This window comes from Aspergillus bombycis, assembly GCF_001792695.1.
Source record: "Aspergillus bombycis strain NRRL26010 chromosome Unknown contig00080, whole genome shotgun sequence".
Classification (NCBI taxonomy): Eukaryota; Fungi; Ascomycota; class Eurotiomycetes; order Eurotiales; family Aspergillaceae; genus Aspergillus; species Aspergillus bombycis.
Window position 1 is genome coordinate 99,838 of NW_019170082.1, and position 17,783 is coordinate 117,620.

The 17,783-nt window shown below is 49.7% G+C and overlaps 7 protein-coding genes across 7 annotated transcripts; 4 read left to right on the forward strand and 3 right to left on the reverse strand.

Annotated features, from left to right (window-relative positions):
* Positions 1–493: 493 nt before the first annotated feature.
* ABOM_007522 (translation initiation factor 2) lies at positions 494–3,617 on the reverse strand (the record flags this gene model as incomplete). Its single annotated transcript, XM_022534651.1, has 4 exons — positions 494–645; positions 718–2,278; positions 2,326–3,516; positions 3,594–3,617. 4 exons carry the CDS (start codon positions 3,615–3,617, stop codon positions 494–496), a joined length of 2,928 nt encoding a protein of 975 aa, XP_022386592.1.
* A 330-nt stretch (positions 3,618–3,947) lies between these two features.
* Positions 3,948–5,258, forward strand: ABOM_007523 (putative mitochondrial carrier protein (Ymc1); the record flags this gene model as incomplete). The annotated part of the gene is made up of 4 exons (XM_022534652.1): positions 3,948–4,053; positions 4,311–4,447; positions 4,533–5,161; positions 5,228–5,258. 4 exons carry the CDS (start codon positions 3,948–3,950, stop codon positions 5,256–5,258), a joined length of 903 nt encoding a protein of 300 aa, XP_022386635.1.
* A 509-nt stretch (positions 5,259–5,767) lies between these two features.
* ABOM_007524 (mitochondrial 37S ribosomal protein uS2m) lies at positions 5,768–7,349 on the forward strand (the record flags this gene model as incomplete). The annotated part of the gene is made up of 3 exons (XM_022534653.1): positions 5,768–5,966; positions 6,042–6,254; positions 6,334–7,349. The coding sequence occupies 3 exons, from the start codon at positions 5,768–5,770 to the stop codon at positions 7,347–7,349; spliced, it is 1,428 nt and encodes a 475-aa protein (XP_022386638.1).
* Positions 7,350–8,552: 1,203 nt separating this feature from the next.
* On the reverse strand, positions 8,553–9,218 carry hel10 (putative high expression lethality protein Hel10; the record flags this gene model as incomplete). Its single annotated transcript, XM_022534654.1, has 2 exons — positions 8,553–8,859; positions 8,926–9,218. The coding sequence occupies 2 exons, from the start codon at positions 9,216–9,218 to the stop codon at positions 8,553–8,555; spliced, it is 600 nt and encodes a 199-aa protein (XP_022386593.1).
* Positions 9,219–12,607: 3,389 nt separating this feature from the next.
* Positions 12,608–13,304, forward strand: ABOM_007526 (putative phosphoglycerate mutase family protein; the record flags this gene model as incomplete). The annotated part of the gene is made up of 3 exons (XM_022534655.1): positions 12,608–12,617; positions 12,857–13,079; positions 13,196–13,304. The coding sequence occupies 3 exons, from the start codon at positions 12,608–12,610 to the stop codon at positions 13,302–13,304; spliced, it is 342 nt and encodes a 113-aa protein (XP_022386640.1).
* Positions 13,305–14,168: 864 nt separating this feature from the next.
* ABOM_007527 (putative 60S ribosome biogenesis protein Rrp14) lies at positions 14,169–15,957 on the forward strand (the record flags this gene model as incomplete). The annotated part of the gene is made up of 4 exons (XM_022534656.1): positions 14,169–14,183; positions 14,286–14,369; positions 14,477–14,747; positions 14,804–15,957. 4 exons carry the CDS (start codon positions 14,169–14,171, stop codon positions 15,955–15,957), a joined length of 1,524 nt encoding a protein of 507 aa, XP_022386639.1.
* A 652-nt stretch (positions 15,958–16,609) lies between these two features.
* On the reverse strand, positions 16,610–17,521 carry ABOM_007528 (NuoI/complex I 23 kDa subunit family protein; the record flags this gene model as incomplete). The annotated part of the gene is made up of 3 exons (XM_022534657.1): positions 16,610–16,740; positions 16,804–17,069; positions 17,238–17,521. 3 exons carry the CDS (start codon positions 17,519–17,521, stop codon positions 16,610–16,612), a joined length of 681 nt encoding a protein of 226 aa, XP_022386617.1.
* Positions 17,522–17,783: the final 262 nt, after the last annotated feature.

A 17,783-nucleotide genomic window follows, 5' to 3' on the forward strand; every position in this document is an offset into this window, starting at 1 on the left:
GAGGGTCGATGGATTCATGGCGTGATTCCTACTGGGAAGACTTAGTGGATCTGGGTAGGGACTATTTGTTGCGTTCAAGTTTGGTTACGGGACTGTGCTAATTTGATGGAGACGATCTACTGTTCGTATTCATTTCCGTGGTGGCAAGGAGATTCGTATTGGTGCATTTGTAGTTTATTGAGGTGCCAGTGTAATCTTTCTACTATACATAAAATTGATTTTGATCAGATATCTATGTAGACCTCTGCGTTGTATATTGTACATGAGAACTGAATCTCCGTGAAGCATAATGTCCCGCAGCTTCTGCTGCCACCCTTCATATCAATCAAATACACCGGCCCAGATGCAATTAAACATGTAAGTCCCACATTTGGACAGAAGAGAAGAGTCCGACGATCCGCAGTCAAAACGCCAATAGCAATACAGGAACCAGAAAGGTCATAAGAACGGTAGAAATAAAGCTTGCGGATGGATGGATGGGAGCGGAGAAAAATCATAGGTATCTCTTCTCGTAGATCTCTTCATAGCACTGAACGTGGTCACCGACAGCAAAACTAGTCCAGCCTTCGAAGCCGATACCACATTCGGTGTCCTTACGCATTTCAGTCACGTCCTTCTTGACGTTCTTGAGGGAATTGATAGAGCCTATAAATGTATGATCAGCGTCCAGCTCGCAGCAACGGAGTTTTATCCAGCCAAACAGGACGGGGAGCTTACCATCAAAGATTGTTTCCTGGCCCCGTATTACTCGTACTTTCCTGGCCTTGCTAATTATGCCATTGCGTACCTTACATCCGGCAATGGCTGTCTTCTCTCTTCCTTTGAGCGTAATCTCGAATATCTGTCCAATCTCCGCTTCTCCAGTGACACGGTGACTCACCGACGGAGGTAGCTGTTCGCTTAAGATTGCTTTGACATCGTCAATGAGTTTGTAAATAACGTTATGATCCATGATTTTGACCCCTCGAACTTCTGCCATGCGAGACATGGCAGGGTCGATGGGCATATTGAAGGAGACGATATGACCGTTGGCAGAGGCTGCATGCTCAATGTCGAACTCACTGATTGGTCCGACCTCAGAACGGAGCACATTAGCAAAGACTTCGTTGTTGCCAATTGCAGTTACCGAGTTCAGGACAGCCTCTGCGGATCCGCCAACGTCAGCTTTGATGACAAAATGTACTGGTTTAGGGCCAGATGTCTCCTGGACCGAACTAGCAGCCTCATTGCCCTCGGATTCTTCCTGCCGGCGCCTCTCGAGCAGTTCACGCCGTGCCTCGTTGATCGCCACGGTATCCTGGCCCAATTTTTGAGTCTCGGTTTTGTCTAGTCGATAGTCTACGACGTCTTTGGCTTGCTGCTCGTCAACAGCCTCAAGAAGTTCAGTCCCAGCAGACGGTTGTTCCCTCCAACCGTCAACCTCGACTGGCATGCCGGGAGTAGCTTCGGAGATTGCGACGCCCGCCTCATTCCTGAGAGTGCGTACACGAGCCCAGGTTGTGCCCGCGACAATGATATCACCCGGCCGTAGTGTACCACGTCTGATGAGCACCGTCGCCACACGGCCGTAGCTTTTAGTTGTGCCCTCAATCACCCATCCCTCAGCTTTGCTGTCGACCTCCGCTCGATGGTCGAGAACCTCCGAAAGCGTGACGATAGCTTCTTCGAGTTCCAACATACCCTGACCAGTTTTACCACTTACTCCAATCGCTTGCACGTCGCCGCCGTAGTCTTCGACGTGTACACCGTGGATAGAAAGATCCTGTTTGACTTTCTCAAGATTGACGTTTTCCTTGTCAATCTTACTGATAGCGACAATAATAGGAACCCTGGCTTCCGTGGCATGCTTGATTGCCTCGATTGTCTGTGGCTTGACGCTATCATCTGCCGCGATTACGAGGACTACAATGTCAGTGACGTCTGCACCGCGGCGACGCATATCCAGGAACGCAGCGTGGCCAGGAGTGTCCAAGAATGTGATGGTCTTTCCAGAGGGCATAGCCACGGAAAAAGCACCGATATGCTGTGTAATGCCTCCGTGTTCTGAAGCGGCCACGGACGAGTTTCGAAGCCAATCCAAAATAGTGGTTTTGCCATGATCAACGTGTCCCATAATGGTCACCACCGGTGGTCTGGAGGGTAAAATGGACTTGTCTTCAGGCTCAGGCGCAGATACCAGGTCTTCATCCTCTGCACTTTCGAAAATGGGCTCGAAATTGTATTCGGCTGCGACAAGGCCGGCGGTCTCGGCGTCAAGAACGTGGCTGTATGTGACGCCCTCAAAGCCATATCTTCCATTTGTTGAACAAATTGTGCAGGCCGCACCCCGATGACATCAGCAAGATTGCTAACACTGATGAACTCCGGTAGATACAGTGGAATTGAGGCCGACTCTAACTCTTTTTGCCGAGCCTTTTCTTTCTTCTGCCGTTTGCGTTCCTCGCGGCGACGGCGGCGGTCAGCTTCTTCCTCGTCATCCTCATCAGCCTCGGATTGTCGCTCCCTACGGATATCCCGGCGCTTCGAGGCCTTTTCAGAATGAGTGACGTCGCCATCCTCATTCAATTTGAGCGATGACGAATCCCAGGACCATGGGTCTACCGGAGCATCTTGTTTCTTTGGCTTCGGTTTGGACTGTCGCTCACGACGACGCTCGGCAATCCTTTCTTCTCGAGCTTCCGCTTCTTCCTCTTCTTTTTTGAGATCATACACAAGCCGCGCTCCCACTGGCTTTCCCTTACTAGCCATAAATGTCCTAATGGCATTGTCCCGTCTGGTCATTGCTGCGGAACCACCATGTTCTTGATTCATATCGGACAGCATCTCATGACCCAGCCTCCGGATTTTCAAGGTTTCTTCTGAAGCTCCAGCTTTGCGCGTTTCAGCCTTGCGGGTTCTCTCCATTTTCCGCGCCGGATTCTTGGATGGCCACGACGGCCAAGCCAAATCTGGTCGCACAGCTTTACAGCATGGGCAAGTCTGATGCTTCCCAAAACAGTTATATTGACAGTCCGGGCAGATCCAGTCCGAGGCACGCAGACTTCTCGGTACATATTTGCTATTCACCTCTAAACCTTTATCAGGCTGCAGGGATTGGCTTTCTCCATCTTCGAAAGGACGCCGTCTGTTCTGTCGCCTTGGAGGTCTGTTCCAATCAACCCGCGATTCCGCTCTACGCTGTGATCCACGTAGTTCTTTTTCTTGCAGTCGTCGTTGCTCTTGTTCTTCCGCGGCCTTCTTCGCTAGTAGGGCATCTCGCATCGCTTGTTCTGCTGGACTGAGACCGGCTGGCTTCTGTGCTTGTTTAGTTCCCCAACGAGCGCCAAATTTAGGCTTTGGGGTCGCAACATTGGAGCCCTCTTCGCTACCTGTATTCGACGGAGAGGATTCGGACGAGTTGAAAGCTATGAGGGAAGAACGAAAGCTCCGCCGGGGGAGGTACGGTAATCTCGGAGAGAAAGGAACATCTCTGTGCCTGGCGGCGCAAGTCCACTCAACACCATGACGGCGGGATAACTGTAGAAGAATATAATTAGAGATTTTCTCTAGGATACGGACAGCGGAGTCCAATCAACCGTTTGGGAATTGCTCACCTCCAAAGCCGCACGCCGGTGCATAATGGAGAGACAAGGAGTGGGTTGTCTTGTCACTGGTTTCCCTCGGGGCAAAATTCCGGCCGGTAAGGGAAAGTCTCTCATAGCTCAGCACAACACCCGTAATACTTTCCCGCCCGCCTCACGTGCATCGGCGTCTCCGCCGAATCGGAGGCCCGCATTTCTCATTGCTTCGCGCCATCGTTTATTCTGATAAGCACATCGGGGGATCCTTTTTTTATATTCTACTTTCTCCCTACTCCATTGATCTCTTTCTCTCCTCTCCACCCCTTTCGCTGTTTTAGCCGTGCCCCCAATAGCCCCCGGTTAGCTACTCACTGAATCATCGCCATTATGGAAGAGAGAGCACTCGAGGACTTTGAGAAGAGCGACGGGGCCCTGCGCACCATCAAAGATTTGGGTGCTGGTGCAGCCGGTGGAATTGCTCAGGTTCTTCTTGGTACGTTGTTGAGACCGTTATCAGCATTGCAGGGTTGAGATACCCTTAGTCATTGCAATTTGGTTTATTGCGTGTAGAACTGTAGTTTTATAGTTTCACGAGAACAAACTATATTTTACGCAGCGTGCTTCTTTCCATTTTGTTTTCTTCAGTGTTCTATGAAATAGCGTTGATGATGAGTTGCTAATCTTCGTATAGGACAACCCTTTGGTATGTACTATAGCCGGTGAGGTAGTGGAGCAATCTAACCCCCGCAGATATTGTCAAAGTGCGGTTGCAAACAACCACTCAGTATGCCAACGCCCTCGACTGTGCGAGCAAGATTTTCAAGAATGAGGGTCCTGCCGCGTTTTACAAGGGAACACTAACCCCCTTGATTGGAATCGGTGCCTGTGTAAGTGCTGCAATAGTCATTATTTTTATCGAGACTCGTCGTTCTCGACCCGCACTCGGAGAGGATAGGGACTGACTTCAACTAGGTCAGCGTGCAATTTGGTGCTTTTCACGAAGCCCGGAGGCGCCTTGAGGAATTGAACAAGAAGAAATATGCCGATAGTAGCCTTTCATACGGGCAATATTACATGGCAGGTGGTTTCGCGGGTCTCACCAACTCCGTTTTGTCTGGGCCTATTGAGCATATCCGTATTCGCATGCAGACCCAGCCACACGGCGCAGACCGGTTGTACAATGGCCCTATCGACTGCATCCGTAAGCTCTCTGCTCAGGGAGGCGTCCTGCGGGGCCTCTACCGTGGTCAGAACGTCACCTACCTCCGTGAGATCCAGGCTTATGGCATGTGGTTTTTGACCTTTGAATTCTTGATGAACCTGGATGCCAAGCGCAACAGTGTCAAGCGCGAGGATATCTCTAGTCTCAAGGTCGCTACCTACGGTGGATTGGCTGGCGAGGCGCTTTGGCTGAGCAGCTACCCATTTGACGTGGTGAAGAGTAAGATGCAGTGTGATGGCTTCGGGGCTCAGCAACAGTTCAAGAGCATGACAGACTGCTTCAAGAAGACATATGCTACCGAGGGTCTCGCTGGCTTCTGGAAGGGCATTGGTCCCACCCTGCTGAGAGCTATGCCTGTGTCGGCTGGAACATTCGTCGTGTATGTTTAATTCTTTTCCTTGATTGGAAACGTCTCGTGTGGAAGATGCTAATAATTGGATTTTAGTGTCGAGCTTGCCATGAAGGCAATGGGTTAAATTAACTCCCCGAAATTACCCCCATTGTTCATTCACGTTATATTTTTGTTTCCTACTACGAATTATTGATATCCAATTTTCGTTCACATTCAACAGTGAGGAAAAAGCTATTAGATTTCCTTTTTCTTTGACACGCACAGTTTTGAGTGGGCCGTTTTGGTCATCCGGTTTTAGCATTCAGGTGATATAGATGGCTCAATTTATGGATATGATGTCTTCATGCGTTTTTCTTTTTTTTATTCTCACCCCTGGTCCATGATACTACTATTGGCTCTTAAGTTGTACGAAAATTTACATTAATAACGAACCTTGCTCGTAGGAGAGGTTCCCTGGGAACTTTGAATCAGCAGCTACTTTGTAAACTTGATCGAAAGCGCGAGAGAATGCACGAACTGTATGCCAGTCCATTGGATGTAGCGCGAATGAGCCGTAAAAGTTTACACCTGACGATAGATATTAAAAGAGGATATGTTGATGTGTTTCCGACCTTAAGAGCCTACAGTAATAATATGGGGTACTCCAGAGATTGGAGTATGCACATCAAAACGGGTATAGCGCTGTTCCTGGATGCCTTAGGCATAATATTCGCCAAGCCCGACATCAAAAGTTCGAGCGGAAAGATAACCCAGGAAGTTATTGCTGGTGGAAATCGGCTTCACAACCTAGCACAGCACAATATGATTGCCCGGCAACTGTGTATGCGGCAGAGTAAGTTTGCTCACGAATTGCGATCATGTTAATGCTCTTTGAAGAAGAACGTCTGCTAATTGCTCTCCGGCCCAGGCCGCCAGCTTCATGCCTTCAACCGCCAGGCTCGGACTCTGAACTCGCTCAACCGATTTTACTCAACTGAACCACCAGTCGACACCACACTTCAGACCCGTATCCAGGAGCGTTCTGCTGAGATCGAGTCCCGCTATCAAAATGATGCCGTTCCCGAGAGAATCTCGAGGAGGCGTGCCGAACAGTTAGCCTGGAAGGCACGAGGCGAACGAAGTAAGCCTTCGCAATTTTACAATTCGAAAGGGCAGCCATCCTTGGAGAATATCGACTGACTGTGTGCTTCTTTTCATAGGATACAAATTCCAAGACCTTGGCAGCAGCGTGACAGACGCCTACAAACCAGAGGATATCCTCCGGAACCCTCCTAAGCCTTCCGACATTACCCTCGAACTGCTCCTTGCTTCTCAGACACACCTCGGACACTCAACGTCCCGCTGGAACCCCCAGAACTCGCGCTATATCTTCGGTATTCGAGACGGCGTCCATGTCATCTCCCTGGACGTGACCGCGGCGTACCTGCGTCGTGCGGCCAAGGTGGTAGAGGAAGTCGCAGCCCGCGGCGGATTGATCCTTTTCGTCGGTACACGGAAGGGACAAAAGAGATACGTGGTCCGCGCCGCAGAGATGGCCAAGGGTTACCACATCTTCGAGCGATGGATTCCCGGCAGTTTGACCAACGGACAGCAGATCCTGGGCCACTGCGAGACCAAGGTCGTGAATGCTATGGATGACGAAATCCCCAAGTACAGGGAAGCTTTGGCCGACCGTTCGGTCCTCAAACCTGACCTGGTGGTCTGCCTGAACCCGCTCGAGAACGTCGTCTTGCTCCACGAGTGTGGCCTCAACAACGTCCCTACCATCGGTGTCATTGACACGGATGCTGATCCTACCCGCGTCACATACCCCATCCCCTCCAACGACGACAGCATGCGTGCCATCGGTGTCATCGCTGGTGTCCTGGGACGGGCAGGAGAAGCTGGTCAACAAAGGAGATTGGAGAACGCAAAGAACGGAGTCCTAACTTACCCACCCCTGACTCCTGGAGACCTCCTCTCCGAAGAGCGTCTGGCCGAGCTCGCCCAAATCGAAGCAGGAAATACTGCTGCCAACGCTGAGGCCGCCGAACTTACCAACAAGCTCGATGAGGCCGTGCAGTCCATCGAAACCGAGCAGCCCGCCGAACCCCAACCCGAGCCCCAGGCCAAGGCCCAGGTCCCAGAAACCGAGAAGCCCACCGAACCCCAACCAGAACAGCCTAAGGCCCAGGCCCAGGCCCAGGCCCCGGAAACCCCCGTTAAGGACCAGTAATGAAGAGCATTTCGTTGGCGTTGCTCTCTTCCTGTCTTGATTTCTTTTTTCAACCTTATCTCTCTGCTTACGTGTGAGCCTTGAAGCAAACTTATGGGACTGTAACTGTATAGAACATTGTAAATTCCTTGATTCGCCTGGTGTTATAACAAACATGTATTACCAATATGACGCATTTAGTGCCTCTTTTCTCGACCATCGGGTTATGTTCAGTACCGTTTGTTTGTCTGTCTTGGAAACAACTATATCACTCTTATCTCTGGAAGTACTCTTACCTTAGCACATATAGGCTATGCATAATGAATCCAAACAAGATGATTAAGGTCGCGTATTCCCAAGCAATGCTAACAATTTGAGATAACTAGTACGTATCTCTAGTAGTGACGTACGTAACTTACCAACCAATACGCATAAGTACACATGGAAAGACCAAAACGCACGACATCCGATAGAAAATTAACAGAAACCCGAACATGTCGATCACCATCGAAGAATATCTCGAAGCAAAGCAATCTATTGGGCGCTTGTGCATTAGACCGGAACGTTAATATAGGGGTCATGGCCACGACGTTGAGAGAACCCCGCTTCAATTAGGTGGCCTTACGTTTTCGTCAGGCGAAGGGGGATACAGAGCGTAGGGAATACACAAGCAAGGAGAATTTCACGACGGGAGGCCTACCCTTGGGATCTGGAATCGCACGGATGTAGTACAAGTCTTGCAATTGGTGGTTTGTTAGCTGGTTGGGGCGGTGGATGGGGTGACAGTTGCATGTAGTGTGGGTAGATTAAGTCCGGAGTGGGTGGGTTTTTGAGCATTTCAATACGATGGAGATCATTTGTAGAAGGGAAAGGGTCTAATCTTGGCCGTTTACTTTTGTTGAAGAGATGGAGGCTCATATTCACATCGATTCAAGTAGACAATAGTCTAATTCAAGGTAGCAAGAGTTATAATTGTATCAAAAGGCCAATGAACAACGCGTCTTATCGTAAATGAGCTAATAAGCCCAGATGTAGCAACAAAATGAATAGAAAACAAGATAAAGTATATCCCCAGAACATGTCCATGTGAAGCAAGGCAGAGACAGAAAAATATAAGGAGAATCGTGCGAACCCGGCCAGCCGAACGAGGTAGAAGTCGAAAGGAGCTAGTTCACGTGTCGTGGAGAGGGATCATCGTGGAGAAGCGAGGTGACAATGATAAATTTACCGCTTGAGGAACTGGCCAAGCTGATCCATCATACCGTTGCCGGATCCACCCTGAGGCTGGCCACCGCTATATTGGCTGCCACCGTAGCCACCATACTCTTGCTGCTGCTGCTCGTGCTCCTTCTTCTCCTTGTGCTGCTTCCAGCCGTCCTGCGCGATGTGACCTAAGATAGCTCCACCAACCGCACCGAGGAATCCGTGCTCAGCCTTGTGGCCGGCGAAGCCACCTGCCAGACCACCGGCAAGAGCACCACCGAGGCCACGTTCACCGTCCTGAGCACCGCCGGGGGCCTGATCACCGGATCTGTGGGAACCAAAATTAGTTGGTTGGTCCAGTAGTGTAAAGGAAGATGCTGATGAAGATACATACCCTCCGTAGCCACCCTGCTGAGCATATCCTTGCTGCTGGCCGCCATAGTGCTGCTGACCGCCGTAAGACTGCTGGTGGTGCTCAGACTGTCCGCTGCCGCCGTAGTAGTCGCTGGCAGCGCCAGAGCCGGAGCTGCCGCTACGGTCGTATCCCTGATCGTATCCAGAAGACTGTCCGTAGCCCTGCTGCTGGTAGCCGCCCTGAGGGGGGTAGCCACCCTGCTGACCGTAGCCTTGCTGGCCTTGGTTGTAGTAGCCGCCGCCCTGCTGGTTGTACTGATCGTAGCCAGACATGATGTGTAGTGTAGAGTTGGATGTAGGAAAGTTGAAGGAGGTTTGAATGGATGAAGGAGTGATGGATGAGTATGAAGATAAGACCGAGAGAACGGGGCAGTTGGGACCTTTTTATAAGAAGATGGGTTGGCCACTTGATAGGATGATCTATTAAGAGCACAGGGCTGAGTTTCTGATGACAAGAGGGAAACGACCCCACCATGCGCCCAAGGCAAATCTTCCCCCGTGTGCCAAGCCCCAATGTTTCCACTTGTTCTCAGCGCCCCAATAATACCGGACTTTCAGTACGGGTACGGTCAACTTCAAGGCGGTGCAAGTGCCTTGTGTGTATGGCAGTGGCGTCTGCCTGTCAGCCTGTCACCTCGTTCTGAGACTCCCTCCACGATCGCTATGCTCTAGTGTGTGGTTTAAGGTGATTCGATGGACTTCCAAGACAGATTCGCAACAAGCGCGCGGGGTGGCTGTGTCACCTGTGGCCATGTGTTGCGTCCCGTGCTTACAGGGCTGAGTAAGGCTGTATTATTGTGACCATCTCAGGTTGGACGGATGCCCCGCCAAACTTTCAACGATCGTCACGATGTTACCTTCATTCGGTAACTTTGAGAAAATTCCATCGTAACTTGGCTGGTTGCCTACGAACCCAAGGCTCTCGGCGGAGAAAACGAATGCCCTTTTTGGTCTAGTGATACAAAGCCGAGGCAGCACTAGTATATGTTGGCTACCATTTAACTGGTGCAGTTGATCCCACATACTCGTCTTGGTAGTAAGAGTCCAGTTGTACTTTGTACTCACCCCCGCCATACATTGTTAACAGGTATATACATACTAGTAATCATATACAGTAGCACCTCACAGCCACACACTGCGGCTGTGCCCTATCAACAACTGCATGACGTCAATTCTTCGATGAATTGCAGGTTCAAGGGGATTATCTCATTCTGATCTTATTCTGATCGCAGCATGAGAATACTAGAAGCTTCTATTCTCGGAACCTCGGGTTCTTGAAAGTTGAATCAACAACTTGCGGTCCGGGCTTGCCGAACCCCTCCGGTACAACTCGGGAGGGAGGTATTATACCCACGTACAGAGTATGTACTATGTATGTACATACTGTACGAGGTAACACGGTATTACCCACGTTCCTACCAGGCAGCCATATTCTTTACCCATGTTTCTCCCTGTTAGACGAGGCCGTCTACCGACTTTGGTATGAGTACGTACCGCAATAGTGGAGAGTAGCTAATCTACCTGAGGGGCGAAGATGCACTATAATTGGATACTGTGAGCGCTACTCCTAAAATAGTTTCCAGTATCCCGGGCCCCTCGGCCCTTAGCACCACCCGGTGCAATGAACAAGCAGCGACGAGGAACACGACGTTCAGGAACACACGGCAAGTATAGCCTCATTATGCTTGTTCCTGAGTTCTAGACTCTCGGCTGCTTCCGGACTGAGCCACGGCCCCTGATGTTCTGTGAGTCGATCTACTAGTGTCCAGAGCTGCTAGCTACGTATGGCAGGTTGATGATCCAGCCATAGAGAATGAGTTGCCTTGCACTAGTTTCGTCATCGGGCAAGATTTCAGCTGCTATCAACCAACGCGCGAGGCTGAGTTTCTATCAACACCCTTGGTCTCCAAAGTCTTTGCGGCTCATCAATGTGGCTTAAAAAACAGTGTCGCCTGTTGACGGTTGGATATATAGTAATATGGACTTATATTCCACGTATATCACGCATGTCGTGTAACTTGACTGAATGTCTTGAGCTATGTCATCACCTACATATCCAGCTCATACATGACTGCCTTATCAATGAACCGGCATATCCCTTGCGTCTTTAACACTTTGAAATCAACATCGGCTTCCTCCGAGAACCTCTGGTTTCTATCCTCAGATCTAGCGAGCGATACACTCATGACGACAATCAACTTCACTCAGTAGCTAGCAATAGCGGCGTGATAGAAGGGCCCTGGTGTTAATATACTAGTAAGCGTGCAGGCAGTGTATATTTCTTTCTGGAACGGTCAAACTCCAAGAAACGCAACCAAGGTTTCAACTTATTATGGCTGTTGCTCTGTTTCGGTGGTTAATATGGATGCCATGAAATGTGGGTATGGTACCTATGCACTCCATGTTGGAACTGTTGTGGGGCCTCTGATGAATAGCCATAGATGCTACTAGTACTAGTTGTGTGTATATATACTTAAGCGAGTAAAAAATTGCCCAGTGTGATATTAGGAATACATGTTTTTTCCATATGCCTGTGGGTTGGTGGCCAACATCATACATTGTATTGTATAGCCTTGCCTCAATTGATTGCCATAGTTCCAACAAACAAGATCTTACTACAGATAGGATCTGACAAGCAAACAAGTTCTATGAAACGTGACAGCTTGTACTAACCAACCTTTGGATACATTCCTGGGGAATGTCCTGCTCAAGATAGGGGTTTAAATAGGTATGCGGGGTATGGAGCTTGTTTTTCATACATAATCATCCATCACCAACTTCTTCACTTTCCCTAGTATTAAAATTCAAATCTCTTTGTCGCCCAACGCAATAGATCAGCCCTAACCCTCCTATCATCATACTACATAAGGTCCAAGCTTCCCACCATTACATCCTGCACGCGCAAACTGCGGGTCACCAGGACACACACGCTTACTCCATCAGTCGAAACACATTTCAAACCCAGCCATACCAAAGATCCATCGCGAACAAATAAATATCTCAACTCAAAAATCAGACGTCTGGGGAAAAGCCCTCATCATGTGACTTCCGCGGCTGCATGGACGATCAAGAAGACGGCAGACCCGGATTGGCTCAGCGCGCGAAGGGTCATACTAACAGCCTAAGATCCAATATATTTACTTTTTGCGGGTCGCGCCTGACCTCCTAACAAAACCACTCACCCCGTGCTAGCAGGGTGTCTATTGAGGACCTATGACGAATGGCTCTTCAACCCGGCTCATGGTGTTCGTCGTGGTATCCACTAGATCGGATATAAAGCTGTTCATCTTAGGCAGATGACCGGATCAGCAACCCCCCTTGTGCCGAATGATGTAGGGCTGTCGTGCGGCTGGTGGAGATAATTTGCGGTATGGCATACGCGTGCGGATATTTTTTTTCTTCTTTTCTCGGGGGGGTATTGTTGATATAATGCTTTCTTTTTCTTTTTGGCTATGGAGTTTAAAAGGGGGTGGAGTTCACCTGAGCTGTTTTATAATGCTTTTTCCCCCTTCTTTCTGTTCTCTGGTTAGGCCTATAGACTAGGTTAGCTAGCTGGCACAAAATGGCTACTACTCTTTATTTACTTTTGCATCTTTTTCTTTTCTCAGCTTTGCACGGGCTAACATATGCCTCCTACCCCCCGACAGTATATCTCATCCGTCATGGAGAAAAGTCAGGCGATCCCCTAGACAGTGGACTAAACGCAGATGGTTGGAAACGAGCCGAATGCGTCCGGGGCGTGTTCGGGGAAGCCTCACCTTACGAGATTGGCCATATAATGGCACCGCATGTTAAGAAAAGCAAGTATTCTCTGCAACCCTACAAACCCCTAATCTGAACACTACACACAGCACTACACACAAAGAGCAAAATCATCTGCCCATGTACAGGATAATTAACCAATCCGACAGATGGAGAACACAGACGCTCCTACGAGACCGTCCTCCCACTCGCCACAGACCTCGGTCTAACCGTCGACACCTCCTGCAAGCGGAACAAAGTCCACTGCGTTGCGAAAACAGTCAACGACTATGACGGACCCGGCAATATCCTGATCTCCTGGCGGCATAAAAAGATGAGGGAGTTGGTTCAGGCGTTGGGGTATGATGATGCGCCTGAGTATCCGGACGATCGGTATGTTGGTCTTCATATTCCTCTTGGTATTGATCTTGGTGGTTGAGGAGCTGTAAAAAAAAAAGGCGTTAATTATAGGAGGAGAGTTCTTTGTACTGACTGGGCCGTTCTTGTAGGTTTGATCTGATCTGGACCATTCCGTTCCCGTATGACAATATCACGGACATCCGGAGCGAGGACTGCCCAGTGTTGGATATTCCTGAGGAATTGACGGTTGAGCTTTGATGATTCATTGCGTGCTAATACCCTTTTTATACCCATAAACGAGGAGGACATAAGTCGTCATATGCTACATGGCTGGAACTAGTAGCCTGGATTTGGATACAGCACAGGAAGTGCAACATGTTTTGGGGGGGGGGGGGGGGGGGGGTTCTCCCTAGATATATGTCGCCACACCCGTTGACAGATAAGGTATGGAAGATACAGCAGGGTGTTTTCGCATCGGAGCTTGCATAGGCATCCTTAGATTGGATTAGATTGAAGATGGATAGTGGAATGCCAATTGGGTCACGGATATGTGCTAAACCAAGAGGAATACTGCGTGCGTATTTGCTCTCTTGTATCTCAACAAGGATAAATCGGATCGGTGAGGTGTTCAGTTTTGAGTTATTATTGGGCGGTCACTGTTATGTATACCACAAAAGAATTATATTCTATGTAGGGCGGTCAGTCAGGTTGATATTGGAGTAAAGTGGATGATCTCATACAGAGAAATGCCGTCGTTGTATGGGGACATTTAACCACAGAGCAAAGCACCTCTTCCATTGACCAATTCCGGCTTCAGTTAAAATTAGTAGATCTTGGATATTAGCGAGAAGTATGGAACTGAGACACTCAACACAAATAAAGTTAGAATAAGTTAGTCGATATGATAAGTCAGCAAACCCACGATGTGGCAGGCGGTGAACAACCAGCAAAAAGCAAGCGGAGAAAAAGAACGCCAAGATTTCGAACCGCCCACCCAATTTTTTCAAGAGTATCGCGTCCATGCTTCGAGAAACCCCCCTCAACGTCCAGGTGACAATCACCCAATCCTACATAATACCCGGAACGGAGCTGCTGTGAATCTCCGATTCAAGTGGGAAGAAAATGGATGATATCGAGGTATGTGGGCTTGCTTCCCTTTGTTCGTCCATGATTCTTGTGGTATTGCATTCCGGCCCCAGAATTGAAAATTGACGATCGGGAAATTTTTTGGCTCTACAGGACCGCTTGCGTAGCCACGCCCAGGCTTTTGATGGCCTCTTGTCGTTGATTCCGGCGAAATACTATTATGGGGAGGATGGTAGTGTATGTGTTTCTACTGCCTGCTGTCTTTGATACCTTTTGTCCCGTTTTCCCCACGGTCTCCGGCTTGTTCTGCGCCAGGCGTGGCTGACCACCCATATCCTTTATAGGACCAATGGAAACGCAAGAAGCAGACGAAAGAGGAAGCTCGTGAGGCGAAACGGGCGAAATTGGACCCCGATGCCGCGAAGACCGCTAAAGACGTAATGGAAGAGAACGCCCGGAAACGCAAGCGTCAAGAAGATGGTCAAAATGAGGCCGCATCGTCTGAGGATGAAGAACTCGGCTCAGAAATGCCTAAGGAAGGCCTGAAGCGGGCCGACGCAGCAAAGAAACAGAAGCAATCCGAAGACCCGGCGAAGTCAGAAGAGGCAGAAGCACGTAAGAAACTAAAGGAAGAGAAGAAGGCACAGAAGAAGGAGCAACAAAAAGAGAAGAGGAAGCTAAAGAAGCCGCCAAGAAGGAAAAGCAGAAAGAACAGCAAGATAAAGAGGCTAAAACAGCTGCTGCAGATGCTGCACAGAAGCCAGAGTCTAAGTCTGCCAGTGATAAGAACAAGAAGCAAGAAAAGCCACCTGTAAAGGATCACAATAATGATGATGACGTTGATGAAGAAGAGGCCGAAGGTCTCGCTCTCGAGTTCAGCCCAGAGCAAACAGAACAGTCTTCCTCTTCTTCTACCCCCAACTCCCCTGGTTTCGATGCCTCCGCTCTTCAATCGGGCGCCTCTTCGATATCTTCTATTGTCCCTCCATCTGCTCCTAACGATGCCTCTAAGGACTCATCATCCGATCAAAAGCCTCTCAAGTCCACACCCGAAGAGCTCAAGCAACGACTACAAAAGCGTCTTGATGAGCTTCGCGCAGCCCGTCATGCAGACGGGCTGAACGGCAAGCCCGCGAGGAACCGCCAAGAGCTGATCGAGGCCCGCAGACAGAAGGCAGAACAACGCAAGGCGCACAAGAAAGAGCTACGACAGAAGGCCAGGGAGGAAGAGCAACGGGTGAAGGACGAGGCATTGGCCCGCCGCTTCTCCCCAGGTGGGTCGGGCTCTCTTCTCGCCTCGCCTCGCTCCCCAGCCGAGTCGGTGGGTTCTAGCGCTGCTAATTATTCCTTCGGCCGTGTCGTTTTCGCCGATGGCCAGACTGCTGATCCCAGTCTGAACAACGTGCGCGATCAGCCCAAGCGCCATGGCCCCCATGACCCCGCTTCAGCCTTGAAAGCCGTTGAGGCTAAGAAGGCCCGATTGGATAGCATGGACGACGAGAAACGTGCTGAACTCGAGGAGAAAGACATGTGGCTGAACGCCAAGAAGCGCGCTCACGGTGAACGAGTCCGGGATGACACTTCACTGTTGAAGAAGGCTCTTAAGCGTAAGGAATCTGCCAAGAAGAAGTCCGAGCGTGAATGGAAGGAGCGCATAGAAACCGTTCGCAAGGGCAAGGAAACGAAACAACAAAAGCGCGAAGACAACCTCCGGAAACGCCGCGAAGAAAAGGGTAACAAGGGCAAGAAATCTGCCGCAGGCAAGAAGAAAGCTAGACCCGGTTTCGAGGGAAGCTTCAAGGGCAAATCTGGAGGAAAGAAATGAACAGTGACTAGTATGTAATACCAACTTATGTATCTAAAAAGAAAGATATCCTTCCGCAGCAGCCCTTGATGATGAGCACTTGCTCTGCGGAGAACAAAAGTGATCAAAAGGTAAAAGAAAATCGAGGAGTGTGGGAATTGGTGTTTGGGCTTCTTTGGGGGGTTATCTTGTTATTTGTGCATATGTGCATAGGCAGCGATTCACCTGTTGATATTCATAAATTTCAAAGGAGTTTTCTTGGTTTCATCTCATCTCTTTTGTAGGGGACCTTTAAAAGATTTGAAATAAAAGAAAATGAAGTACTCTTAGATTTATTCCCTAACAAAAACAGTATAGAAAACAGGAACAAGCCATGCAGGATTTCCCTCCAACATCAAGACAATAAAAGAACAGAGCCGGAATTCTAGTGACTGGGATCCCCTGTGAACCCGACTAGTACATCTGGTAATGAAGCAGGCTAAGCGTTAGATATGTACAAAGTGGGAAGATGAGGGTGTCGACCCTTGGATATCCTCTGAAGGAAAAGTTTGTCTTTCCCTTATCTGATTTTTATGATAAGATTCTTTTGAATCCATCTTATCTAAGGTGGATTTACGTGATGTGACACCGGATTCAAGAGTGTCCTTGTGATATGAAAGCAGCTGGTATTGTTTTAACGGTAGGGAGCGTCAGCTCTGGCAGCGGCGGCAATTTCAGGCTCCCACTTGTCACCGTTGGCCAGGAGCTTCTCCTTGTTGTACAGCAGCTCCTCACGGGTCTCGGTGGCATATTCAGCATTGGCAGCTGTGTCGCAGCAGGTCAGTCACGGTATTCAAGAGATCTAATCCTAGGATGGCTGGTGCTTACTCTCAACAATGGCATCAACAGGGCAGCTCTCCTGGCAGTAGCCACAGTAGATGCACTTGGTCATATCGATATCATAACGGGTCGTCCGACGGCTTCCGTCCTCACGTTCCTCGGCCTCGATGGTGATAGCCTGAGCAGGGCAGATAGCTTCGCAAAGCTTGCAAGCGATGCAACGCTCCTCACCGGTGGGATAACGGCGCAGGGCGTGTTCGCCACGGAAACGAGGGGAGATGGGGCCTTTCTCGAAGGGGTAGAAGATAGTGTAACTGGAGTATGATATCGCATCAGTCAAGCTGTTTGACCGGTCGAGAGCCCCAAGTAGCATGTCCCAGCACGCAATCAGGATATACAGCAGTAGTATATGACCGCAAGGGATACCAATTGGCCCTAGGCGACTGGAAGAGCTTGATAAGGCGCGGGAGAGGGCGACTTACGGTGGTCTGAAGAACTGCTCCAACACGACGTACATGCCGCGGAAAATCTCCGACATGAGGAAGTATTTGCTGGCCTTGTCCAAGGAGGACTCGGTAGTCTCGTCCCATTTCTTGGGGGGAGCCAGACGGAAGCCGGATGGAGGGGGACCAGCTGGGGTAGCAGCCCGGCACACCGAGGAAGAGAAGTTTGCGGTTGAACCTAAGGGACGGAAAGAAGAGGTCAACAGAGAAGGCGCAGGCCGGCGGTAGGCGACCAGCCTCGCGACCGACTTCGAGGAGGCCATGGCGGGGGATGAGATAGCGGACTGGAGAAGAGGAATGGAGTGGTGAGGGGAATCAATTGGGGGGTCAAAGTGGGAACAGGACAACTGGGAAGAGGTTCACGAAAGTCGCTTTTGGTGGTTTGCCGGCGGCTTAGGTCATTTCTTTCTGCCGCCCCGTGATTGGCCGGCCGCAGGTTTTTGCTTCCCCCGAGCCGCAACGCCAAAGCAGAACTTCAGAAACTCCAAGTCTCATAAGTCCATCTTTCCTACCACTCCCGACACT